The 27,205-nt window shown below is 34.9% G+C and overlaps 3 protein-coding genes across 4 annotated transcripts; 1 reads left to right on the top strand and 2 right to left on the bottom strand.

The window, feature by feature from the left end:
* Positions 1 to 5,121: 5,121 nt before the first annotated feature.
* On the bottom strand, positions 5,122 to 7,039 carry LOC132274134 (28 kDa ribonucleoprotein, chloroplastic). Of its 2 annotated transcripts, XM_059775309.1 has the most exons (5): positions 6,468 to 7,039; positions 6,279 to 6,377; positions 5,871 to 6,155; positions 5,604 to 5,746; positions 5,122 to 5,320 (listed from the first exon to the last, which is right to left on the bottom strand). In XM_059775309.1, exons 1-4 carry the CDS (start codon positions 6,873 to 6,875, stop codon positions 5,606 to 5,608), a joined length of 933 nt encoding a protein of 310 aa, XP_059631292.1. In that variant the 5' UTR covers positions 6,876 to 7,039; the 3' UTR covers positions 5,122 to 5,320; positions 5,604 to 5,605. The 2 variants fall into 2 exon arrangements, with proteins under 2 accessions (XP_059631292.1, XP_059631291.1); XM_059775308.1 differs by lacking the exon at positions 5,122 to 5,320 and having other exon boundaries at positions 5,441 to 5,746.
* Positions 7,040 to 7,949: 910 nt separating this feature from the next.
* On the top strand, positions 7,950 to 18,795 carry LOC132274133 (25.3 kDa vesicle transport protein SEC22-1). Its single transcript, XM_059775307.1, has 6 exons — positions 7,950 to 8,330; positions 10,030 to 10,238; positions 11,816 to 11,976; positions 12,107 to 12,253; positions 15,114 to 15,190; positions 18,274 to 18,795. The coding sequence occupies exons 2-6, from the start codon at positions 10,051 to 10,053 to the stop codon at positions 18,355 to 18,357; spliced, it is 657 nt and encodes a 218-aa protein (XP_059631290.1). The 5' UTR covers positions 7,950 to 8,330; positions 10,030 to 10,050; the 3' UTR covers positions 18,358 to 18,795.
* A 1,082-nt stretch (positions 18,796 to 19,877) lies between these two features.
* LOC132274132 (uncharacterized) lies at positions 19,878 to 25,406 on the bottom strand. Its single transcript, XM_059775306.1, has 6 exons — positions 24,965 to 25,406; positions 24,573 to 24,845; positions 21,057 to 21,217; positions 20,674 to 20,779; positions 20,479 to 20,604; positions 19,878 to 20,350 (listed from the first exon to the last, which is right to left on the bottom strand). Exons 1-6 carry the CDS (start codon positions 25,154 to 25,156, stop codon positions 20,210 to 20,212), a joined length of 999 nt encoding a protein of 332 aa, XP_059631289.1. The 5' UTR covers positions 25,157 to 25,406; the 3' UTR covers positions 19,878 to 20,209.
* Positions 25,407 to 27,205: the final 1,799 nt, after the last annotated feature.

Below are 27,205 nucleotides of genomic sequence, written 5' to 3'. Positions count from 1 at the left end.
ATGCTGATATAGTGATTAGTGACTATTTTGTACACACCATTAATCATTATGTCAAAGCGAAAATTCTAAATCATAACCAAGTCAAACAATTAATCAAATCCTAAATCATAACCAACAAAGCCAAAATTATATGCAGAATCACCTTCATGAGAAAACACCATCGATAACTGTGCCTTTTATCTTCCAACATCCAAGTGCTGTGACACACATTGCCTGCCTTGTGGTACCACCTCTAACACCAGTTCATTTTTTTCTAGGGTCTATTTCTTATTTCAAGATAACTCTTGCTGACGGGAATTAAAGAATTAGTAGATCTGTTCCGTCCAAAATGAAATGGGATAGGATTATGAACCGTAGATCATAGAACTTAAATATACCACTAATAGTAATTCTCACCTTTCAAAAGTAGAAAGTTGATGGTTTAAGTCACCATAAGCACTAGGATCATATCCGTGTGTGTTGTATGTTTAATATTAACAAATGAAACACTCCGTATTTTTTTTTTTTTTTTTTTTTTTTTTTTTGCGCAACATGTATATGTATACTAAAACTCAAACGGATCTACAGTGGGATTAGTGGGAGTATCCGCCCCCATTGAAATTTTTTGTTTTTGTATTATATACCTTATATTTTTATTTTTTTGTATTATATACCAATAAAATTTTAACATTGCCCCCGCTGAAGGAAGGAAAAAAAAAATAATAAATAAATAAATAAACATACCATATAAGTTTGCCCCTCACATAATTTTCTAAGTCCGTCACTATTAAAACTTTGCTTGCTATACTTCTTGCTAGGTTATCTTAGTTATTAAAATCTATTGGATCACAAATGTATTATTTTATACACGAAGAGTATAGTGATATTATCCTACCATTCTCTCTTGTGGAGAGGGAATCCGATGCTTTACACCAAAGCATTGTTGTTTTGGTGCACAATTTGGAACCTGATGTAGGTTATGCGGAGCTCCAACACGAGGCCTGCGTTGAGCTCCTACACCAAAACAACACCGTTTTGCACATGACAATTACAAATCCCATCCGCACAAGAGGATGATACTACGCTATCTTTTCAAACCCTCTTTTGCATCAGTTTGCCTTCTCCAAAACATAACATTGGCGTTGCTAAAGCTCACTACATATATACTTGTTGAGCAGATTGAATAAAATATAGACTTAAAAAAAAAAAAAAAAAAAAAAGTCTATAATTGACGAGATTGCAACACCAAGAAATATAGAGGGGGTGGGGTGTGAAGTAGTGGACTTCACACACTCTTATCTCCCAATGTTATGACAATATTCTTATAAGTTATATATATAAATCATTTGCTTAAAAAGAAACCAAAATAATAATAATAATACTTACAATAATAATGAATTCACACCTTTATAGGGAATATTTCAACAGCAGCTAGGCATAGGATGCTTTTGTTGTTAGAAAGTAAAATCCTCGTAGATTCCGGTAACCTCATTACTTGTCAACCCTCCGAAGTTCGTCAACGACTTGAAAGTGCTTTGGGGAAAGTTGATTATTGAACGAATGTATTTATAATTTATGAAGTGCTATTTTTCATTTGGTTAACTCTTTTATTTCTTTTAATCATACAAAAAAAAAAAACTATAAATAATTTGATGTTAGCTACATAAAAATAATAAACAAATAATGAGATGATTGATAAGAGAATTTAATTAGATTTTGGAAATGTTATTGATATAAAATGGCACATGTGATAGTAGCTCGTGAATAATAAAAGTGGACAACTCTACCTACGTATTTAAGATAAGAGTTATAAAAGTGACCCCTCTTCATTTATATGTAGAGACGTATCTAAGAGTCATGTGGCAACGACACGTTTATCAACGGTGTATTCAAGAGCTTTGACTTCTTCTGTCGGCAGGATAAGATAGAATTTTTACTATTTGGGAGGCTTCATCTGGTTTAGCTCTCTGTAATGATCTAAAGCTACAGAGATTAATTGGTAAAAAGGAAGTAGGTACAAAATTAGCTCAACAGACTCAATAGCTTGATATCTCCAATTTTTTGTGTTAGATTTATGTGTGACATTAGTTATTCAACACTATGTGAATACCTTCTTTTGATGATGAAGGTGGTGAGTGTGGCAATTAATATTAAATTTTGCCAAATTTTTTTCATAAATATCAAATAATAATATAAATAATATATTGAATTGAGTTACATTTATATATGACATTATGTAGCCGGCACTATGTGAATACCTTGTTTGAGGGTGAATGTGGTTACGAGAGAGTAAGCTATTTTGTGTAATTACGACATCCAAACACGGTCTCAATGGGAATTAAACAAATAAGGACGTGGCCAAATATATGCCAAGTAACATGCACCGCATGGGACAACAGGACAAAGTTACTTAAGAGGATTTGCGCCCCCCATGTGGTACCACCTCTAACTACAGTTCATTTCTTTTAGGATCTATTTCTTAGTTCAAGATCCCTCTTGCTAACGAGAATCAAAGAATTAGTAGATCTGTTCCGCCCAAACTGAAATGGGCTAGGGTTTTGAACCTAATAATCATAGAACCAACTCAATCAGCAGATTATAGATTAGAACTTCATCCCATACAACCCAGACTGGAATAGGGTTATATACATTCTCATTATAAGAAAGGGTCATACGGGCGTATCGAAATAGACACTATGTTTACATATGGAACCCTTCCATTTAGGATTAGGAATAGGAATAGTAATCAGAAATGGTTTTTACATCTCTCTCGTTATTCGGGACCCTATTTACCACTTTGGGCTTTTATATAACCACAACTCACCTTTTCACCTCCAAAACTGTTTCAATTTGAGTCCATATTATTCCATGAGTACCACAACTTAACTTCTTTCATCAATTCATTCACTAAATATTCTACATTTTCTTTAAAAAATATTCAACTGGTCTCAGAATAGAGTCGCTTTGTATCTTTTGTGACTAATTTCTAACCCAGTAAGGCCAGAGGTTTCATCAACTCATCATTTCACTACAAGGAATGAAGGAACACATCTAAAGCAACAGAAATCAACATAATTTAGATATATAACCTTATACAAAGTGCACAAATTCATGAGATGAAACAAAGAAATCCTTCAACAGTTGAAATAAGATACATACGACCATTTGTGAAATTCATTATAACTACCATATGTAAACAGAAAATGTAGAATCCTAACAGTTGCTTTCGAACACAGCATCTTGACACATCATGAAATTGTGGATTGGCCATGCAATTCAATCAAGGGTAAGAGTACGAATAACTAGTTTTAATAGTTAAAACAGTCATTGACAGGCAGAGCATGAGCGGAGCATTTTTAATTTTTATTCTCATAATTATATAACCAATAAATGTCAGCACATCGACAGAGCATAATGGAACTTGGCCGAAGATATCTAATTGTGAAGTTGATGGGCACAAGGACCTAATTCTTACTTTAGTTGATTAAAGAAAGACAAAATGAAGTGTTAATGCAGTCCTGAAAGGCAAAGATCAAAGACATCTAACCTTTCAATAACGGCACAATTCAGGAGATAACAGATTATTGAATTTCATTGTTCTCTTGGGACTGAATGATGCAATTATAGCTGTCTGATGCCCAACTTTCTTCTTCTTTTTAGCGTCCTTATAAGCAATATCTTATTATCAACAAAAGAAACTCGTATGCCAGCGAAATATTCAAGAGTGAGAACCTAAGCTTCTTCTATACAAACTAAAATATCCTAGAAATTCATTAAAAGAGTAAAGAATCGGGAACGTCCAAAAAAAAATTTGTTTGACCCAATGAGCAAACATCTGATCTTCAGAAGTGTGCCTACTAGATCTTCTAAACACACGGCATAAGAAATAAAGATGGTACTTGCCAAGTTTGCAAACCTCACAGTGAAGGAGATGGTTATCCCATTCCTCAGCCTTGTTCCAACGCAACACAAATTGGGAATCATTCCGCCTTGCCATCCAGGTCATCCCGACTAGAGCATCCTTCAAAGCAGTACTCCATACAATAAAGATATGATAGCATTGAGGACGGTAACCCGAGACTCTGATATAGAGTTACACAAGGTCCACTGATCTAAACTTCCCCCGCGGGGGGGTTCAATAGGTCTTGTAGAACTACTTAATTGTTTTTGGTTCAATAGGTCTTGTAGAACTACTTAATTGTTTTAACTAATTTTAAAATCAAAACAGATACAACTGAACTTCAATTGCAGTAAACTTCAACAAATAGCAGACACCAGATTTTTATGTGCAAAAGAAGAAAAAAATCACGCAAACCAAATCCACTGTCAAGAAAGAAGGTCTACAACCTCGGTTAACAGACTCTACCCCAAGAATCCCCTAGTTACCTCCTTGACACAGAGGACTTCAAACTTTTCCCCGAAAAGCCACCAGGCAGCTCTTTTGCTTGTCAATAGCATCCACTCCTCACGAATTTGTTTTTCAAGCAATTTAGTCTCAAATTTTGATCTACAAAATTTGCCAATATAAGTTCTGTTGCGTAAGAAGATACTTTACAAGGCACTTCAACCCTTAAATGATCTTTTATGGAAATTTGAAGCTCTCCCCAATCCCCACTCAACACCCTATAGATTGGTCTCAAACTAAAACAGGAACTTCTCCAATATAAGCACTCTCTTATCAATGCAATCTAAAAGAGGTGTATCATTGTATGTATATGTCAGCTATGCAGGATACTGGGAGGGAAAGAATACAGATACATAATTTGACATTATTTTGCACAAAGTGGCTTCTCTCAAACTTGAACTCGCAGCCACATGTTTGTTAGTTCAAGTTTTTTCCATTGCATTAAATAACGACTTCGGTAATCTAAAAGAGGTTTAGGAAGGTATTTTTGAAGTGAGACTTCCACACTGAATGTCATGCCACACTCTCGCTCCTGACCACGCCCCTATAAAGCTAATGTATCTGAAGCATTCCTCTAGCCTTTCCCAATCATCATCTAGAGGTCGACCCAATAAAAACAAGAAACCTCGATGGAAATCCCCCAAATGTTCCTTCCTCCACAAGATATTAAACCATTTTTTTTTTGGATAAGTAACACAAGATATTAAACCTAGAAAATCATTTTCTAAATGAAGCTTGATTAAATTGTTTGAATTTCTGTGCTCCAAAACCACCTGAATGCAATGGGGTGAACACAAAACCCCTAGCCACATAGTAATAAATTATTACCCCTTCCTCATTTGAATTCCTCCCCATTCAATCCCCTTCCATGTTGGTCATCACAAGAATATGAATTGTGGACTTATGTCCCAGCTTGTTCCTTGCTGAATTTGATTACTGCAAAAAGTCAGGATCAGTTATCCTAGTCGAAAATCCATGCAACACTGGTAGACATGGGTCGAACCTATAATGTTCTACTTTGCAATACTATGCAATGAGTGATCAATAGAGGGGATGAACCACAATGCAAATAGAATGATTAAACGAAAAAGAAAGCCAACTTGAGCCAGATGAAATCTTATATAAGTTTTTGATCAACAAAACTGAATGTACATGACTTAGCATACTTAAAGAAACGAAGTGAAGAGCAAGTGGAAACTTGCTGACTCATAAGATTCACCTTCAAGCTTCAACAACACCCTCTGACTGCTTGGCATCCGTGTTCGATTCAGTTGATGTGATTTCAGGTTGGATGTTCAACTTTGTTCCTTGTCTCAAAAATCTTTTGCTAGGTGCCACTCGAATCGATCTTTCCATGAACGTCTGCAATATAACAGCTTCTTGACTATAAAACTCATTAAATCCAACAAACATAATATGATTATGCCAATATAAAACAAGTCAAAATTAAACTAATATAAGCAGAATCAGTATAACCCAGTATTACCTTTCCCTGAAATGCTAAAAGGGCTGCCTCGGCCTCCTTCTTCGAATTGAAGGAAACAAATCCATACCCAGCCGAGCGTCTCGGATTATCATGAAATATAATTTCAGCAGAAACCACATTAGCATTTTCAGTATTGAAGAACTCCTTGAGGTCTTTAGCCCTTGCCTGAAAGGGCAAATTCGCCACAAACAAGTTGTGAACCGGCATCGCCTTGGGTTGCGAAGGAGGAGAAGGCTGCTTCTTTGGCCTTGCCCAATTGAGCTTCAAAACTCGACCTTCAAATTCCTATATAAAGCATACAATACACCAGCAATAAAAAAAATAAAAAATAAAATAAAAAATCATGCTCCATAAAATCGAAATACAAACACAAACCCATGAAGTAATTCATAACTAAAAAATGCTTACATACGATTCGAGATTGTTGAAAGCTGCGAGAGCTTCCTCAGGTGAACTCATGGACACGAACGCCAAACCCCTGTTTCTGGTTTTGTTATACATTGATATCTTAACGAGACAACAAAAATCAAAAGAGACCCAAATCAGAAAAAACACGAAAGAAAAAGCAAAGGCATGAATGAAATTAGCATTACCAACCTCTATATCTACGACGGTTCCGTATTTTTCAAACAGAGATCGAATGTCATCAGTAGTACAGGTCCACGGGACGTTTTGGGCAAGCAATCTGGTTCGAGAGAATTCATTTTCTTCTTCTTCTACTGTCTCCGAGTTTTCAAGTTCTGGGGTTTCAATGGTGGCTTGGGTTTGGGTAGGAGATGAGAAATTGAAGGGGACGATTCTGGGTCGTCTGGTTCTGATTGGGGGAAAATGGGAAAGAGATAGAGAGGATGGGTTAGAGAGAGAGAGAGAGAGAAGAGCAAAGATAGTGTTGTTGGAGTGAAGAGGTTTTTGCAGTAATGTTATTGGGGATGTTGAGGGAACGAACGACTGTTGGGTGGAGAAATGAGTGGTCGATGGGAAGTGTAGAAGACGAAGCAAAGCCATCTGAGACCAACCCAATTTGCAAAAACCAAAACCAATGCTTCGCTCACTTCTCAATTTTCGCTGTGTACGCTCTGTTTCAGAACAAGAGAGAGAGACTGGATAAGGAGATTAGACTTCGTTTGGAAACAGATTTACATGGGATTTGGACTTCTGTTTGGAAATGGAATTGGTATTTTGGGTTTTTGAGGACCATGTTCCCAATTCCCACATTTTAAAAATAGAAATAATGTGTTATCCTATTTATTTTAATTTATTTTATTTTTGCCTTTTAGAAACCCAAGAAATAAAAAAAATAAAAATATTACCAAATGACCCCTAACTATTTTGTTCTTATTAATTAAAATTTTAATTAACTTCGATTTTCTTCTAGTATTTTTCTCACATATGTCACTTGCTTGCAACGTACTCAAAGATTATTTTTATCAATTTCTTTCCTTTTATCTCCTCTAATCATCTTTCCAATGTGATCATTTTTATCAATTTCTTTCCTTTTATCTCCTCTAATCATCTTTCTAATGTGATCATTTTTAATTCTATCCATCAAATTTTTATGTATTTATTTCTATACTTGCATTTTTATCATACTAACTTTATGCAAATGTCATATTTTATTATGAAAACAGAAGAAGATAATTATGAAATTACAAATTTTAATAACCAAACAACGTTTGAAAAAAAAAGTAAAAGGGTGGAGGGTCAATATCACCCACCTCCCTTAAATTATTCTACCTTGTTTTCATAATTAAAGTGATTTCTAATTTCTTAATTATTATTATGAATAATTGAGCCTAATTTACAAATTTGATCAAATTCTACTCATTATTTTTATGGGATTTGAGGACACTATATATTTTTGAATTTCAAATTTTATGAAACCAATTCCATTTTAAATTCCAAATCCACCCAATTTGAGCAATCCAAACAGTCTTAAGATATTCCCCGGGCAAAGATATGCACGACGTCGTAATATGTACTTATATTTTTTGTTTTAATCTGATTGGCAGCTGGCCTTTGCTGGCATGCACCACAATGTACTAGATAATACATCTCATAATTAAATAATCCCGATCTCCATTTCTCTCTTGACCCTCGGTCGGCACAAAACCCCCCCCCTCTCTCTCTCTCCGGAGTGACGCGCGGCCTACATCTCCGATACAAGGCCTCTACCTCCGGCGGTTTCCATTTCCATCACTTGCCGGATTTCTCAGTCGCGCCGTGATCACTGCACTCGCAATTCTCTAATTGATTCATCTTCTGCTCTCCAGCATTTACTCATTCTCTCTCCACTGTCTTCTATAGAAACCCTAATTCAATCTCGTCGTGTGAATTGGAACATTGCCTCAATTCTGCGATCGGATCATTGAAATCGAAGCAGAAGGGGTGAATGCTAAACCAAGAATAACAGATTGAAGAGAAGATCTGAATTCGACACATTTATATACATACGCATTAGAGGTATTTAAATAATTTATAGAATTCATATAATTTTTGTCCATCATCATAATGTTTTTTCGGTTTATAGGAATTGAATCAGTTGTTCCGATCTGCGCTGTTTTTATGTTTTTTGAGATGATATTTGGTGGTGAATTGGTTGGATTATTCAACGTAATGATTGATTCGCTAAGTATTCAGCATTTGATGACCTGTTATGATGATTTGAGTCGTTTAGTGGGCTTAGTTTGTTACATGCTAACAATCATTAGGATCCAGGTGTAATTATCTAGGTTTTTGTTACACATTTTAACAATCAAAGTCAATACATTGTAATTTTTAAGTAGAATTGTGTCACATTTTGGAGCAAAATTGAGAATAAGGTTTTTTGGTATTTCATTGGCATCAAATGCAGCTTAGGACATTCATCTGCATTGTCAAAACTTAAATGATACAAGAATATCTCTACAGTTGTTGCTTGAAAGTTGAATCACAATTGGGTGATGGTGGAAAAATTATATTTTTTTTCGTTTGCATAAGAATAGCTCTTACCCAGTCAGTATAACACAAAATTAATTAGTGATACTCTACTCCTGTCTGCAACTCTGCACCTGGAAATTATTGACATCTGCGATCTTATCCATCCAAAGGGAAAAACAAGTCCAATCCAACTTTATTCAAGTCTTTAAATGAAAGTTTTAGAGCTTTATTATCTTTTTTTTTTCCTAAGAAAAATGTGTTTTGGACATTTTAGAAGCAACATTTGCAAATTTGAATCCCCAACAAACAGTTCCAATCTGCTTGAAAAAGTTTTGATGCATACCCTGATTCAGACACACATGGTGCACATCATTGATTTTTGAGCATGGATGAGGCCCCTATCCAGGAACTTATTGGTATCTATATATTGAGATTTCAAAATTACATATTCGTCTTGTTTCACTTCTTTTCTATAGGGATTTTCATGAATTTTAAAGTTCAAGGCCATTGACAAACATCTTATCCAGGAACTTATTGGTGCACATCATTGATTTTTTGAGCATGGATGAGGCCTCTATCCAGGAACTTATTGGTATCTATATATTCGGATTTCAAAATTACATATTCATCTTGTTTCACTCCTTTTCTATAGGGATTTCATGAATTTTAAAGTTCAAGGCCATTGACAAACATCTTATATTCCAAATTTTATAATTTTGATCTTATTTCTGCACAGCATGTGGCAGTTCTTGACAATAGTTACTACAAGAAGGTCAAATTGTGTTAATTTTTAATTGATAGTTACATATTTGGTGGTGATTACCTACTATTAACTCCTTCAATTCCTTTTCGTTCTCCTACGAGTTCATGCGATATTGATGCCCTTCATATGGGCCACTTTCGATGAAACTCGTTCTGGTTTATTAATTTCTATGTCAACTTGCAATTGACATAGTTGTTATTCTATAGTATATATTTGTATAATCTTTATTAGCATTTCAACTTTGCCTGCTGGATTCAAATTTCTTGACATTATTTAATCCTTGTTATACACAAAAATATAACTATATATATGGAACTGTTTATATTCATCACTAAATTCTGTTTCTGTCTCTCAGTTATATGTAAAGTTGCCTTAAAACTGAAATTCAGATGAATGTCCAATTAATTCATTTAAGTTATATTTCCTTCTCAGGTTGCAGCTTTTTAATGGCTAATGCATTTCATTCTCATCTTTTTGTAGCTGAGAGCTTGTGAAGCAGAGATGGTGAAGATGACAATGATTGCTCGTGTTACAGATGGACTTCCACTAGCAGAAGGACTGGATGATGGCCGTGATTTGCAAGATTCTGAATTCTATAAACAGCAAGTCAAGGCTTTGTTCAAAAATCTCTCAAGAGGCCAGAATGAGGCTTCAAGAATGTCAGTTGAAACTGGCCCTTACGTTTTCCAGTATCCTTTACATTTCACATTTTCCTTTTGTCACCTTCTCTTTTTCCACTTCATATGGGTATGGTTGACAGAAATTTTAGCTGCTACTTGGGAGCTGGCTTTTTGCTGTTTGCTACTGTTTTGGTAACAAGCTTGTCGGCAAAAGTTCTGTTAACAATTAACTGTCTTATAACGCATAATAGCAAGTTATTGCTCTAAATTTTATATCTTCATGTGCTGAGTTGTCATTTTGAGGTGGCATCTCTTTGATTGGAAGTTATTAAATTCATGGTAACATTTTTTATTTCATTTTATTTTTTTCCCCTCCAGGTAGAAGGTAACAAGCTTGTTATCCCATCGGTGTGCTTTATATTTTTATATTTTTTTTGTGGAAACTGCAAAGTAGTTCTTGTAACTTTAGAGACATGCATCCTGTTATAGTTTTTATACAACTTCTGTATATAATTCAGTAATGGACAATTATGAGATTGTGTTGAGATTTTTCTTTTTAATCAGGTCCTCGTTATCTATAATAGTTCTCTACTTCTCCTATACACTAAATACACAATTTAAAGTAACGGACTTGCAATTTCGGAAAAAATTGTGTGATAAGATGGACATTTGCTGTTATGATGGTTCTGGATCCATTTTAAGGATAATGGTTTCAGATCAACTACTGAGGGTTGAATTAGAGTACCATTTTCCAATAATGCTTTGTTTGATTCGAAGTATATAAGTATGAAAGGGAAGGTAGGAGGAAAGTGGAAAAGGAACACTTGGTGAAAGGATGATATATTTTCTGTCCTTTATTTTGGTTGATCTGAATGAAAGGAAGGAAAAAAAGATGTGTTGCACAGTTTTATTATTAAGCCCTTGCATTAAAAAGGATGCTAAAAATGTGCGGAAAAAGGGGGAGCGCTTTCCCTCGAACTTTCTTCCCACTTTTTTATAGAACTTGGTGGGCTTAGAGAGGAAGCCCCCTCTCCACTTTTCTTTTCCCTTCCTCTCACTAGACCATAGAATCTATCATCCACCCCTTCCCTTTTCTTTTAACTTCATATCATTTTTTTCTCCTACTAAACAGACCAAATTACTTAATACCAATGTTGTCCAGATGGCAGCTTTAGTTTGGGAACTTCTGCTTTCCTCTTGGCAGTATTCCCTGTTGAAGTTGCATATTTTGAGCAATATGAAGATGTTCAAAGTTAGGTTTGTCGTTCACAAATCACAAAGTATTTTGGCCATAAGAGTTTCTTCTGATCCTTTTATTTGATAGATTATATTTCTCTTGATACATGGTGATGAAATTTATTTTAGATGCATGCATGCATGCTGCGATGTGCAAACGTGCATGGCTGCAATGATGCCAGTGAGTTCATGCACACAGCATGTTTAATATACATTAATGCCTAATTCTATGGTCATAAAATGAACCTTGTTGCTTTCTGTATTACTTTGTGGCCTATCGTAGTTGAAGTTATATACATTCCCCATCCAATCTCACTGCCTTCAAAATTGCTGTTTATGCTATTACTATAATTCTTCTATTTAGGAATGAAAATTTATGGATTCAATGTTTTCTTAACCTAGCTTCTTAGTTATATTATTGAAGGACGTGTTTGTTATTTGACAATGTGTGATCGCTCTTATCCAAAGAAACTCGCTTTTCAATACCTGGAGGACCTAAAGAATGAATTTGAACGTGTTAATGGAAGTCAAATTGAAACTGCCGCTAGACCTTATGCTTTCATCAAATTTGGTAGATCTTACTTCTCCATCTTTTTCTGTACACGTCCTTGCTATTTTGTCAACAATCTATTTTTCCTACTTTTGATGTACTTCTTCTTCTTCTTCTTCTTCTTTTTTTTTTTTTTTCAAATGTTTAAAAGATACATTCATACAGAAAACAAAGAAACTCTACCAGGACACTCGAACTCAGCGGAATATTGCAAAGTTGAATGATGAACTTTATGAAGTACACCAAATAATGACTCGCAATGTACAGGAAGTTCTTGGTGTTGGTGAAAAGTTGGACCGTAAGTTATTCTTTATTCTTTTTAATTTTCTTGAGACCAGTTTGTTTTATAATTTTGAAAGTATTTTTAAGAGATAGAAATGCTGAATTCTTCAACTCTGAGCTTAAGATTGCCAAACTTGTTCGGCATGCTATTCTGGAAACTACTGTGAGGTTTGGTGGACAGAAAGATGTTTAATGTTACATATGTTAACGTGATACTGATTAAAAATTATATATTCTAAAGTTCAACATGCTGGATTTATCAATAAGTTTCATCTTTCATCTTAAAGATAACAACGGGTGTATCAGTATTGATCCTGCTAGTGGAGGGAGAGTAGTAAAAGACTAAATTTTGGCACTTCACAGACAACAAACATTCCATATAATATTCTGAATTTAAACCTTGTTGGCGATATTGGTGCACCACTGCTTTGCAGCCAAAGCTTACCGTTGGCTTTTTTTCTCTTCCCCTCCCAAGTCACAGCCTTAATGATTTTTTCTTAGCTAGATAAAATGTTCTTAGAATTTTAGGTCTCGGCTAAGAAGTAGAAAGTAGACAGCTGACTGCCAATTTACCACCTTATGGTTATTTGTTCTTTCTAGAGAATATAACCCTTTTATTTTCAATGGTTATTTATTTTTTATTTTAAATTTTGTAACACCGCCTCCCCCTACCCTAAGCATTGCATACCCAACAAAGAAACAAAAAGAAAGGAAAAAGGAATAATTATACAAATAATCTCCTCTACATCCACAGACATGAAGTTCTAGATGTGGCTGTGTTGGGGCATGAAACATCAGCTTTGACAAAGAGACCTTTGTCTAACCTTTTTTTATTTGAGTTTCTGATAAAAGAACTTGTTTTTATTAAAATAGGTGGTTAGAGACCTAAAAAATTGGAGTATAGAAGGCAGCTTATGCAAATGCTTTGACATCACATGAGCAATAAAGAAAATTGACAGAGTAAAAGAAGTATACATATCTAAAATCAATAAACATGGAACACTCAGAAACTAGACAACTAAGACTAACATTTCCCATATGAGGACAGAATTCTGAAGTTCTGTTAAAAATAATTGGTCAGAGCTGGCGCACTTTCCTTCATATGTTTGAAATATCTAGGAATTGGTTGCTTAACACTATTGTACTCCTTCTACTAGCAAAATATATAAGTTATGAATTATTCATTCTTGTATGGAGCTAAGAAAATAATGAGCAACATTAGGAGATTTTGGGAGAAATGGGTGCAAAAGACTATATGGGAAATGGAAATAGATCACACAATAGGGAAAACATCAATGGACTTGAAATTATAGATGAAATTTTATGTAAAAAATGAAGGTAGTAATTAATTTTAGTAAAGTTCCAGGTCTGCCAATACAGCCTAGAAATAATAGGTATTATATGTGGAAATAGCAAATACAGTGGTTTTGAGTTTTTTGAATATAAGCACGCAAATTGACTATAAGCATGCAAACAATGGAGAGATATCAACACTTGATAGTTTGTTGTAGCATGAACATATTGGAGTTGAATGTGACATTGGATAGCACACTATGCTTTCTAGGTGTGTAATGGCAAGTGAATGATATAGGTTGAAGGTAGTAATTAATTTTAGTAAAGGTCCAGGTTTGCCAATACAGCCTAGGAATAATAGGTACTATAAGTGGAAATAGCAAATACAGTGGTTTTGAGTCTTTTGAATATAAGCACGCAAATTGACTATAAGCATGCAAACAATGGAGAGATATCAACACTTGATAGTTTGTTGTATCATGAACATATTGGAGTTGAATGTGAAATTGAATAGCACACTATGCTTTCTAGGTGTGTAATGGCAAGTGAATGATATAGGTTGATTTTGGTTTCTAGATTTTGTGCCTTCAAATTGTATGATGTCAATAGAAATCAGATATGATTGCATGGTTTATGGCATTATTATACTCTACCATTACATTGAAAAACTAAATTAAATTTTTTTTTTTAATTACTGATAGAACAAATTATTGGTGTAATTTACACTTATCTTTTTTTTTCTTTTCAAAGTTGTACTTTACATGTATCTCTTATTAGTGTAATATATTCTTCATATTATCATTTGCCTTGGGGGTGGTTTTTACAAGTTTTATAAATAATGCATGAAAATGTATGAATAAAAACAAAATTAGGGGCCAATTAGATCTGATATAACCAAGAGTTACTAAAAACGTTTTGTCTATATATGGAAAACATAAGGGTCAAGAAAAAAATACAACATAAATATTTCAAACCGCGTGCGTCATTTAACTATTTAAGTCCAGGCCTCACCTTTGGTGAGCGTTGAACCGGAGACCTAAGGTGAGACATCCAAAGGCCTTACCAGTTGCTCTAGCCCTTGTGGGCTCAAACAATGTTGCATTTGTTAAATGTTACATTTTATTTATTCTATGAATCCATTTTTGATCCTATTATTTTTAAATATTCTCTATGATATTTAGACTGTTTTGAGGCTTATATATATATATATATATATATTCATTCCATCTTTGGTATGGATTGAGTCCTTTTAGTGCCTCTGCGGTGCTTAGACTTTGAGCCATGATTCCCATTGACATTGTGCTGATTTTTTCTTGATTATTGCTGAACAGTTAAAAAAAAAAAAAAAACACCATATAACTTATTGGGAAAATAGAAAAATGGCACGTGGTGAAGGCCTCCACCTGTTATATTTTTAATTAAATCTTCTACCATCTATTATATGAGTTTATATATGTCCCCTTCTTTGTGATGGACAGCACTTTTGTTCATTTCAATATTGATGCACTACCTTCTTATGTTATTCTAGTAATTTGCTGCATAGTTTTTGTAATTTCATATCGTTGAGATATTAATTCTTGCAGAGGTCAGTCAAATGTCTAGTCGCTTGACATCAGAATCTCGTGTATATGCGGATAAGGCAAAAGATTTAAATCGACAGGTTAGTTTAACCGGATCATTTTATAATGCACAATTTTCTTGCTGAAATTTTGAAGTTATTTATCTCCACTTTCTTGAGTGATCATACCCTGTATTTGTTGGTGGATTTGCTTGGTATGTGCACCTTTTTATGGTAATACTGCATGTGCTTTTGAATTTTCCCTATTTGGTTGATTATGCAAATATCCTCAAGAATAAGAACGTTACAAATAACATGACTAAAATAATCAATCAGTATTGTTAATTTATTTGAAGAAAGTAAATAATGTGGAGGATAATTTTTGGGTAAACCACATTAACATCCTTAAATTTGGCCTTAGTCACCAGGACCTACCTTAGTCTGAGCAATAATACAGACTTCTCCTATTTTTCATTATTTGTAACAAATTTTCCCTTCCATAACTCAGCTGGCAATGACCAAATAGAAATTGTAGATGTCATAATAACAAATTTCTAAATTGGTCAATGAGAGATTCTAAATTTAATGAAATGCACTAATGTGTTTTGCATTTTAATGTCATTTTAGTTTAGATCTATTCTTAAGTTCCATGCTGCACAGCTGACTGACACAAGTATCTTCTTCACTTACGAGCACCACCATCTTTTCCATCAACCACAATCCACTCCAAATGATAGACTTACATTGGTCTTAGTGGGAGAAAAGGCTGGATGGTGGTGGCAGGTGTTTGTTGTTGATGTATTGTGTGTTAGAGAGAGAACAGAAAGCGGAAAGTAAAAATAGGTAGAAGATGACCAACGTGTGGTATATTTTCGGTGGTTTTGGCTCAGGTAACCCAATTGAACAAAAAATGTCGACTAATCACGAACCCTTAGTGAACTGCTAGTTTTTGTTCTTTCTCAGTTATTGTATAATTTTGTTTCCTTCTCTCTATACTGAAGCATACAAACACTTTGCCTGTTAATTAATGAGTGTTCTGTTATCCCCATGGCATCTATGGAACCACTTGATCTGGTAGCATGCCAGTGATCCTTTTCATGAACCCCATGATCTCCATTTTTACATGCTTGGATTATTCACTATTACCGAGCTTTATCTACCCACCTGAGCTCATTTTCACCCAATTCTCAGATAACGGCTGCAACATTGCTACTATCACGTATACGAGCCGCCTTTGATTTTAGAAGCATGAAGATACGTAATTGAGATGGATTGATAGGAATAGTGGGTTAGATAGTGGTGGGGTACCTTAAGAGAAGAGAAAGGTTATGGGTGGTGATTGGTGGTGGTTGGAGTAATGTTTGTGAATAGTGGTGGTTGGGCAGAGAGGATGGCGGGGATGGTAGGTGAGGAGGTTCAATCATGTGATCAAGAAATAGCGGGCTCAATGGATGGGTGGCATAGGGGTTCTGAGTGGCCACTGCTAGTGGTGGTGGCTTTTTAGGATGGTGGAGATGATGGTACAGCAGTGATAGTGGGTGATGAGATGGTGATTGGTGGTGTTGGGAAATAGGGGTGCTGGGAGGCTCGAGTGACAGCAGTTAAGCTTAGTCACTTGATTCCTGTTGCTGGGAGAAATATCCTGGAATACAGTAAAAGATTCAGTGGAATTGTGGGGATACAGTAGTTGGTAATCTAAACCTTTCCTCTTTACAATCCCAGGAATGTTGCATTAATGATGGAACCTGCTCTAACAATATCTTGAACTGGTATGCATGCCAGTGGTCCTTCTCGTCAACCCCATGATCTCCATTTTTTGATGCTTGGACTAATCACAATCAACTAGCTTCCATCTACCACCTGAGCTCTTTTTACCCAGTTCTAAAAACATCTTGATGGCACCTTATCAGCCTTTAGTCTTGAGGGCTTCAGCAAGAAAAAAGCGTCAATTGAAAGAGTTCATGGACTTCATGCATTGGTTTCCATGTAATATTCATTGAGCTGACCTAACATTTGGAATCTTGCAGTTGCATCTCATATCATGGCAATGTTTACCCGAGGCTTCGAATTGTTGAATGGATGCCTGCCTAGCTACATGGTTATATTCATTGCTGGATTTTTTTTTGACAAAAGTTATAGGTCATTAAAGCATGCATGGTTACTGTGTTTCATTGATCTTTCATGAGTGTGTGTGATAAATTGGAGATGACGTTAATCATAGAATTATAGCAGGATGAGTTAAATTGATGAGTTCTTATGGCATATTTTGTGATTGACTATAACCGTTGAAATTTAATGGTAAATCTATACTACTATAAATATGCCAATATAATTTTAATTTTGATTTTATAAACATTTTTTTGACTATTTCTATATTAATTTATATCATCATACTTGGTGAGAAACTATAGTTTTTTTTCTTTCTTTTTCTTCTTCTTAACTGAGTTTTTTTATATTTGTGACAAATTCAAAGTCCAGTAAAGTTAGATTATATATAATATACCATATTAATTTATATATCAATATTATAGTACTTAATTGAGAATTACATATGGAATCCAGCTCTAATAATATATCACACTAGTTTTTGTTCAATATTATCAATACTCAATTGAGAATTATTGTTGGAATCCAACTCTATTGGTATCATCTATAATCAATTCTCCTATGTCACTTATTTGAGGATTGGCAAGTCTATTGTCGTTTATTATTGATATCATTTTTAATCAATGCTCCTATGTCAATTAGCTGAGAATTGGAAAGTCTATTGCAGTGTAGTAATAGTGACCAAGGTAAAAACATGAGAAAGACAGGTTTCGTTTGCATCTATCGGGTCTTGGACTAAAAATGCTATGCGATGAACCCTGACTAAGCAGATTTGGAATGCTTTTCCGTAATTCGAGTGCTACGAATGTAATGTGAACACCAATTACAAAGGACTTGGCTCTATTTTTGGGTATCCCACTTTTGTATCGATTCCATTACAGAACATGGATTTGTGGCTTATTCTAATGTTAAGAATGAAATTGAATGAACCTATTTCCATGGGCATCAATATTTACCTGAAATTTTAATCAAGTTATTCTAGAATTACATTGTTAGTTAATATTAAAAGTGCCTGTAATGTGCGTGTGTTGTGTGTGGATCTAAAATAATCTTATCAGGATCTTGAATCTTGTCTGCAGGCTTTGATTCGGAAATGGGCTCCTGTTGCCATTGTGTTAGGAATTGTCATCCTTCTCTTTTGGGTCAAAAAGAAGATTTGGTGAACCGGTGATATTACCATCCATTTGCGATTCCAAGGCATTACTGCTTCAATTTCTCCATTTGCTCCAGGCTGCTTTTGTTAATCGTCCAGACACCAGAGAACTTATATTGGTGCCTGATCCACATGAACAGTTCGATCATCTTTCAATGTGACGGCAGTTTTTGTTTATGTCATAGTTCAGTTATACCTTCTGAGGGCTGGCTTTCTGGGCAGCTTGGGGATGGGGATTAATCCGGCCATGTGGAAATTTGAAAGAAAGATCCCTATAGTAAAGACTAAGGAGACCGCCTAAACATAGTTAATTTTTCTTGGAAAGGTTATTCTCTCCCGGGGCTTTATACAGGAGTTTATTAATTTAGGTATTAAGTATTTGTGAACCTTGTTGGTTTTATATAACATGCTTCCAAATATATTACTTACTGCATGGCAAATGCTCACAGATTTTCAGTGCCTTCTCATGACTTAAGTAAATGGGAAAAAAAAAAAAATTAGTAATGTGGTGGTTGTGCTTATTACTGGAAGTCAATGAAGATTGATCTTATACTGTAAGTCAGTTTATGTCATTTACTGAATGAATGACTGCTACTTACAGTTGCAGTAATCTGATACAGTAACTTCTGTGTGTTATTTTGCTTCCGACCATTTTCATAATATTTTCAAATTCCTATATTGCACACACAGTACACCAGCAAAGCATCAGGCCCTCTAATAAATTCAAGAAGTGATATGCTACAAACGATTCGAGATTGTTGAAAGCTGCGAGAGCTTCCTCAGGTCAACCCATCGAAACGAATGCCAAATCTCTCGTTCTGGCCAAGAGGCTTCATCTTCTATTGTCGTCGATGGAGCGGAGCGTTCAACGATGCTGGGTTGTGAAGTTCTGATTGAAAAAAAATGGAAAGACCTACCAAGGGGTAGAGAGAGAAATAGAGAGGATCAGATATAAATGTCGTTGGAATGTAGAGGTTTTGAGTACCGTGGGTAGAGAAATGAGCAGTCGATGGGGATTCTAGAAGACAAATCAAACCGTCGGAGACCCAAACCAAAACCAATTCTGAGTTTGGGTTGAAGAGTCTCCCGTTTTCCTAGTTCTGCGTCCAGTGCCAGTACTCTCTCCTAGTTGGTGAGGATAATTTGTGATGCACATTAGGAAAATGTTGTGAACGTTCCAATATTTTCGTAACACATATCCCAAATTATTCTCATCGGCTGGGACAGAAGTACTGTTGCACCAAAGAGAATTTTGATCCGTACGTCGCATATACAATTACAGAGAGAATTTTGATCCGTACGTCGCATATACAATTATTTCACCATAGCTTATGCAATAATTTTCCGTCTCATATGCAACAACTGCATTATGTATCCACTAGTAATTTACATACAACACAAGAAAGACAACAACAAAATGGAATATGTACCTTCAAAACTACTCTCAGCAAAATGGGATCCTTTCGTTTTCACCTGTACTGGAAGCATCATATTGCACATCCAAGACAACAGAAGATTGGTAGCTATACATACTGTCATAGACTCACATTGCATTTTGTAGGGAAAAGGAAAAGGAGGGAACAGAGTGCCCAAATGTTACTGATACAATAGATTGGTAGACTTTCATTCCACAAAGACTCAAAACTAGTTTATAGAAAGTAGCTTTAATCAACACCATCATGGATATGCCATCAACATTTCAGATGACAAACTTAGCAACACTTGCAGATGACAAATTATGTATTTTCAAGAAGAAAAAAATGTAACCATACAAGTTACCAAGTAACGGTAACACACCATCATGGATACTAGTACCAAAGTTAGAAGATGAAAAATGAATCAGATCGATCACAAAATTCACGTTACTTCTTATAAAATCTAGACTCGGGGGAATTATGTTGCAAGGGTGACAGAGGAGGTCTTGGCGAATCCACGTCACTGAAATCAATTTTCCTCTCAACTGGGCTGCTACTCATCTGGGCACTACATTTTCGCTTGCTGCCCTGCATGACGATGTTAAATCACAGAAATATCAATTGGTTAGCATGCTAAACGAATATCGAACTTATGGACACATGCAAGCAAATGCATAAAACCGATAAAAATGAGTTGTTCTTCACTCGTTTCTTACCTTGGCAGAAGTGCTGCTGGTATGCTTTCCACCTGAACCAGAGTGCTGTCTTTCTTTGTGCAACTGTCTCCTCAACCTTTTATTCTCCTCATTCATTAGGTTATTTTCTTCAAACAACAATTTGACCTAAGCAAATATAAAACATTGGTTATTAACAGAATAACATGAAATCACACGTCTCACTAATATTCTCACCTCCTCTTCGGCTCTATGAAGGTTAATCCTTAAATGCTCCTTATCCTTCTGAAGCATCTTGAACTCAGCAGCTACTGCCAGAACTTTCTGGGATGATGGCCTCAAGCTACCACACAATAGAAGGGATTTTCAGTGAGAGATTTGGAGCAAATTGCAACAAGGATATCAAACTCTAAAGATACAGATGTTGAATGGTTGGTTTTCAAAAATTATGATTTGTCGAAAATAGCTCAAAAAGAGGAATCCAACTCTGTATCATCCTCAGCTCAAAACCTAATTAGGGCACTCGGTAATGCTGTATATATGTTTAATGTTTTGTAAGTGAATGAAACATGATCACACTTAACTATCCAAATAGAACTAAAACAACAAAAATTACTCACTTATTCCACATCTTCAACAACTTTTGACAAACTTCTACTCCGCTATTTGCCTCTAAAAAAGCATGCGCAGTTGGTTCAACATCATCTTTGCCGACCAAAGTTGCCACTAACGACTGAAGTAAAATCTGTTCCTCAGATGTGCCCTCCATAGGCGTATCAACCTTTAAGCAAACGAAGTCATATAATTCTCAGCCTCCTCACAGTATTTAAACATGACATTGTTTTTTGCACAGAATATTGGAAAAAGAAAAAGAAAAAGAAAAAGAAAAAGAAAAAGAAACTGGAAGTATAAAATGAATATGTACCCACCACCCAGTTTATCTTAAAAATGAAGCTCATCAATCACAAACACCAAATTAATTATAATTCAGTTACCTCGTTTGCACTCACATATTAATAAATCAAACTTTATTTTGCACAAGCCAGAATCAATTCATCAACAAAAGATTGAGAAAGGGACATGGAAACAAGTTACAGATAAAAGTTGGAGATTTCGACACATATTGAAATATGTATGAATAAACCTACTCATTAAGTGTCAAGCTCATCAATCATAAAGCCCTGAAAATTTATGATTTTAATATCCTCAACAAACTGTATTTGAATTAGATCACCTCCTTAAGAATCAAGTTCATTTATGATGAATATCTTAATAATGGATTATACAATGACGAAACCCAGATTTCAACAGAATGCCTTTGCTCAACACAGGAAATTGTAGTTTTGTCTTCAGGACATGAAAGGGACTAGTACAATAATTCACTTGGTTTTATTCATTTACACATCATTTTTAATACAAATTCCAGAGCAAAGAAAGAATTCACAGATTAACTACAGGAATATCATCCATCATTTAAGTTTACAGTTGCCATGACAAACACTGGTTTAAGAGAACTACAAGATATTCCACATGTTATTTGGTACCAACACCAAACCTCAAAAAGTAAGGACTGAAAATTTCGAGTTCATATAAAACTTTCTCAAACCCACAAAGACTTACTTTGACAAGTTCATTCTTTTAGGGGATGCAATTGAGTTTTGTAGAGAAGCCCATAAGAAGGGTACTGTAGTAAAGTGATTAGAGTTTAATGTATTAGATCTTTTACAATAAACACGAATTATGCGACATCTAAAAAACTGGAGGACAACCTTTTGCAGAAAAAAGGAAGTCTATATGACAAAATTCATCCACCATGTTATATTATCCACTGGAAGACTATATTCATGCAAACTAGCTTTCTGATCGATTCCACAAACAAAAAAAATTAATCCTGAATACTTGGGGTAAAAAATCCATATTCATCATTAGTCCCTATTTAAATTCTTTCTAATCATAATTGCAATATTAATTAAAACGTGAACTATGCCTATTCAGTTTGCTGTGCTTGGATATCAAAATTATGCTACTCATTGAAATATTATTTTTTAACATAACATGATTAAAGCAATATAAGACAGATACTTTCAGTTCATTACGTATTTCACAGTAAGAACGAACGATACCCCTAGCCCCTCTTTTAGACCCCGGTTCCTTTAATGTTTAAGGGATGCGTTCCCCTTCTGAACGCCTTTTTAATTTATTATTACTTATCAAAAAAAAAAAAAAAAAAGGATGCCATGCCCACTGTATTTACAACTACTTTGATAGTGCCAGACAAATGCATCTTATTGTGGTCTTAAACAATTCCTCTATATTTACTTATCTGAATAAGGTGTCTAAGAGTAACGATCCCTCTAAGTAAGAATATATTAACTATATTTCATGGTTATAAGCTTAGCCTGGTTATTAATACTAATAGACACTCATAGTTGTGTTAATATAATTGGCCGACTATCTTTTCTATATTTTTTTACTTTTTCTTTTTTCAACTATCAGCAGTTTCTGACAAGGATTCAATCTATCATGTTTATTTGTTATTACAAACATTTTAAAGCACACAATTTTATTTCTTACGATAGAACTGGTGTATGATATTACGGTTTCCTTTTGAACTCACCAAATAGGTTTTATCTTATCTTTCTTCTTCTTCTTTTTTTTTGGTAAATGAATTTAGTTTATCTTTGTTGGGGAATGTTCTTATTATCTGTGAGTTCCATTCCCAGTATTATTTTAAATATTTAGCCACCATATCTATTCATATTGACTCATTTTCAACATACATATCCAAATTGATACAAATTTTTGTGCACATGGCAAAAATCACAGAATACAAGTCAATTACACATTAAGATCCTACAACAAAAACAATGTTTCCATCTTGGCAGTGGTGCAAGATAAATTACATTATATAGAAGAATCTAATATTAAGCACACATAATTGCAGATGCCTTGTACCAGTACCTATTTCATGGTGCCTCAAAAGAACAGCACAATTTGGTTACTTTTGTAAAGGTCACGTTTATCATGATTTCTGCTTCCTCCTTTCTTGTGAAACATTCTATTGTAATAGTTTCTTTAGTTTTAGTACTTTCACTACCAAAAAACAGCTTATAATTGAGGGTGCTCCCTTTAAATTTTTTTTTTTTTGAAATTTAGAATCCCATTGTTAAGTTAAACGAATAATTTAGAAACAACGTTCATTACCTAGTATGGTCACTGTTAATCAAGGGTGCTCCCCATTAATCGAGGGTATTGGGAAGGGTGGGCTGGATACACACGTAACCTTTGGCATTATTTGCACAGAGTCTAATTTGGTAACAAATGAAACTTTAATGTATAGGTAGAATGATATCAATATTGTCAGTTTTTTATATGGCAAGAAAACAGGATCTTCCAAGGTTGTTCACATAAAATTTTACTTCATCCATCATTTAAACGATGCTGAGCACACTCATTTCTTTTGATTTATCAATATAACTTATCTTCTTCAAACACAATCATTTAGCTTCATTTGCACAACGTGGTTCTTCTCAAACTTAGCTCAGGCTTTTACCATTATTCCAAGCAATAGGTTCCTTATGGACCAGCATGAATTAGATAAAAGAGTGTAACTAGTGACTTTTATCTTTGTTAACAGAACTTTAACAAGGCAAAAAAATATAGAATGAGGATGATTAAAGAATCTTTGTACGTATTAACATCCTCCAAAAACAAAAGATAAACACATGATGTCATAGCAAATATGCGTTGAGAATTTTAGTTAAACTATTAGATATTTCCAGTTAGAACTCAGTAACCCAAAATGGTCTTCTTGGTTCTTATGTGTTTTCACGCCCCTCTGAGAGCCGAAAAATGGATAAATTCCTTTTCTTAGGAACATATACAAGATTCGTCACGGAAGTGTGAAAGTGGTGATATTTCTCTGGAACAATCTTCACACATTGCTTAGTCCACGGGGGTAAAGTGAATAGGTTTTTAACCCAATTCTCTCATATCCAAGGGATTAAAACAACTATTTTAGCATGTAATAGACTGGAATATTTATGCTAATCAGTTACCAAGAAATGCTTTTTTACCTGAGAGCAGCAAATAATAAGCACATACAAAATTGAGGGAAAAGAACTAAAATAATTTACCGCTTGCATCTGGCATTGATGCTTGTAGAACTGCACTTCTTCTGATAACCTTCTCAACTCCTCTTCCAACTCACGAACACGAATCTCTGCTTCCTTCGCACGCTCATCGGCTTCATTCCCAAAATCCATCAACGCCTCTCGATCATGATCGTACAACGAACACTCCTTCTCCCATCTCTTACACTGACTCAAAAGATTAGCACACTCCACTGCCAATTTCTGATTCTCTTCAACAAACTTCTTCAAAGCCTGTGCATTCATACTTGACTCGGCCTATAATAACAAACACACCACCAAATACGAACAACAACAAACCCAAAAAAAACCCTAATAACATCAGAGATCCAAATGAACATGTAATTAATTTAGTAATTAAAAGAAAATATACAAACCCTAGCACGCTCGATGATTTCGTCTTTCTCATTCAATCTCGCCTGCAAGTACAAGTACTGATCGCGAAGACGCTGTTGGGCTTCTTCAAACGCTTGAAGCTTCAACTCGAGCGTGCTTGTAGATACGGAGAGACCAAGGGAGTTCTCAATCGATTCTCTGATGTAATCGTCGATTTCTTGTGAAATATCCATTCTTGATCTTCGAAACCCTAAATTGACTCCGATTCTCTGTTTCTTTGAAAGATCTGAAACACCTGGGAAACAAACCCTATATCTCTACGTGATGATTATTGCAATTTCAATTGTCCTTATAGCTTTGCAAATTGTAAAACTGTAGAGTATGGATTGCACAGAGAGAGAGAGAGAGAGAGAGAGAGAGAGAGAGAGAGAGAGAGAGGTTTGGTCTGAAGAGGGCAAAATGAGGGTTTTGGTCCGAAATTTGAGTTTTCGAATTGAGAGGGCTAGCCGTTAGAGTGCATTTGCTTTTTAAAATGGATGGGGTGGATCTAATTTTGCGTATACGTGGCAACATCATAGTGTTGATGGTTCTTGAGAACACAAGGGTTGGTTCGCATATAATAAATTCAAGATTTATTTATTTATTATAATTATTGTATTATTTACCATGAATAAATTCAAGATCTGGCGTCCATGGTTCAAAAAAAAAAAAAAAAAAAAAAAAAAAAAAAAAAACAAGAAAAACAAAACCATCCTCAGTGTAAAATCTAAGCCACACGAAGTGGGAACGAAAGTATGAATAAAAGCGAGAGTGAGAGCGGAAAGGAGGATAATATATTATTAGATGGACCAATCATTGACACTTGGTGAGTCAGTTAAATCCAAACTGTCGGAGTAGAGAAATTATTAAATGATTTTGGTCTATTTGACACTTAGTGTACTAATTCAATGAAAGGTAATGTGGAGATTTCTTTGTAATGTGGGGCCGTTTTTTCAATCCGAGAGTCTGAATTGGTTCATCAAGTATCAATAGTTCAGGATCATATAATAATTTCTCACTCTAAAGGTACCAACATGCCAGTAACCTAACGGTATCAGGCCTTGCTTCCCAAAGAGAGATTAGGGTTCGAGCCCATGGAACTCTATCACGACATATAAATGAAGTAGGCCACATGTTCATTCCATGGAAAATTCGTATGTGGATTGCCATTGAAATTATCGTAGCACTTTCGTATTTGCACTCTGAAACTATCATTCCAATTATTCATTGAGATGTTAAGCCTACTAACATACTCTTAAATGATAATTTTATTGCAAAGGTTTCTAACTTAAGCTTCGAGATTAGTTCCAATGGATAAAACATGGTTAACTACAATGGTTTAGGGAACATTTGGCTACTTCGACCCCGAATATTTTCATACAAGTCAATTGTCTGAAAAAAGTGATGTTTATAGCTTCAGAGTAGTCCTTATGGAGCTACTTACTTTCTTTTGACAAACTAGAGAAAGAGAGACACTTAGTCACATATTTCATCGAGAGACACTTAGTCACATATTTCATCTCACCGATGAAAGAGAATCGCTTGTCCTTATTTCTAGATGATCAAATTGTGAACGAGGATAATGTTGAACACGTACGTGAAGTTGCTAAACTCGCGCAGAGTTGCTTAAGATTGAAAGGGAACAAAAGGCCTACAATAAGGGAAGAGGCAATGGAGATCGAGGGACTTGTCAGAAGGGAAAAGCAGGTCCTGGAAAGAATCAAGAGGAAACCGAGCATCTTCTAGGTAAACCATTGTACTACAATAGCACGGGCACTATAGTTGGGTATAATAGTTTGAGGAACCAAGCAGTACCGATGTCATTAGAGGTTGATGGAGGACGTTGAGTGTCATGCAAACTTTCAGTATGTTTGATTGAGATATAGACATAATCTGTAAGCAAAAATGATCTTTTGCGTACTGGTGAGTAAGAAATTTATCTACACCAGTATAATCACCGTTAGATGTGATTGCTATGTTTTTTAGTAATTGTCTTGATTATGCTCGTTGTGGAGAAAGTTTCTTACTCACCGATAGCAAACCATCATTTCTCAATCTGCATGTAAGTCTTGTAACAAGCTAGCAAAGTGAAAAGTAGTGAGTTCTTGTAATACCCCTAATTTTAAAAGGATAGTCCTGGCATTTATTTAATTGTTTAATCCTTTATTTAATTATTTAATTGCGTTTTATTTTATTTAATTGGTTATTTTAATTGTGTGTTTATTTCATGGTTATTTAAATTT

This window comes from Cornus florida, unplaced genomic scaffold (assembly GCF_030987335.1).
Source record: "Cornus florida cultivar Cherokee Brave unplaced genomic scaffold, ASM3098733v1 CherokeeBrave_3.0.0_Hap2_Chr09, whole genome shotgun sequence".
Classification (NCBI taxonomy): Eukaryota; Viridiplantae; Streptophyta; class Magnoliopsida; order Cornales; family Cornaceae; genus Cornus; species Cornus florida.
This window is presented reverse-complemented; position numbering and strand designations above follow the sequence as displayed.

Coding starts and splice junctions, on each gene's coding strand:
- LOC132274134 (XM_059775309.1), bottom strand. CDS start 6,875: ATGGCTTTGCTTCGTCTTCTACACTTCCCATCGACCACTCATTTCTCC. Junction 6,378..6,467: donor GAACCGTCGTAGATATAGAG/GTTGGTAATGCT, acceptor TGTCTCGTTAAG/ATATCAATGTATAACAAAAC. Junction 5,747..5,870: donor TTTTAGCATTTCAGGGAAAG/GTAATACTGGGT, acceptor GTTATATTGCAG/ACGTTCATGGAAAGATCGAT.
- LOC132274133 (XM_059775307.1), top strand. CDS start 10,051: ATGGTGAAGATGACAATGATTGCTCGTGTTACAGATGGACTTCCACTA. Junction 10,239..11,815: donor ACTGGCCCTTACGTTTTCCA/GTATCCTTTACA, acceptor CTAGCTTCTTAG/TTATATTATTGAAGGACGTG. Junction 15,191..18,273: donor CAAAAGATTTAAATCGACAG/GTTAGTTTAACC, acceptor TCTTGTCTGCAG/GCTTTGATTCGGAAATGGGC.
- LOC132274132 (XM_059775306.1), bottom strand. CDS start 25,156: ATGGATATTTCACAAGAAATCGACGATTACATCAGAGAATCGATTGAG. Junction 24,846..24,964: donor AAATCATCGAGCGTGCTAGG/GTTTGTATATTT, acceptor TTGTTATTATAG/GCCGAGTCAAGTATGAATGC. Junction 20,605..20,673: donor TTCATAGAGCCGAAGAGGAG/GTGAGAATATTA, acceptor ATATTTGCTTAG/GTCAAATTGTTGTTTGAAGA.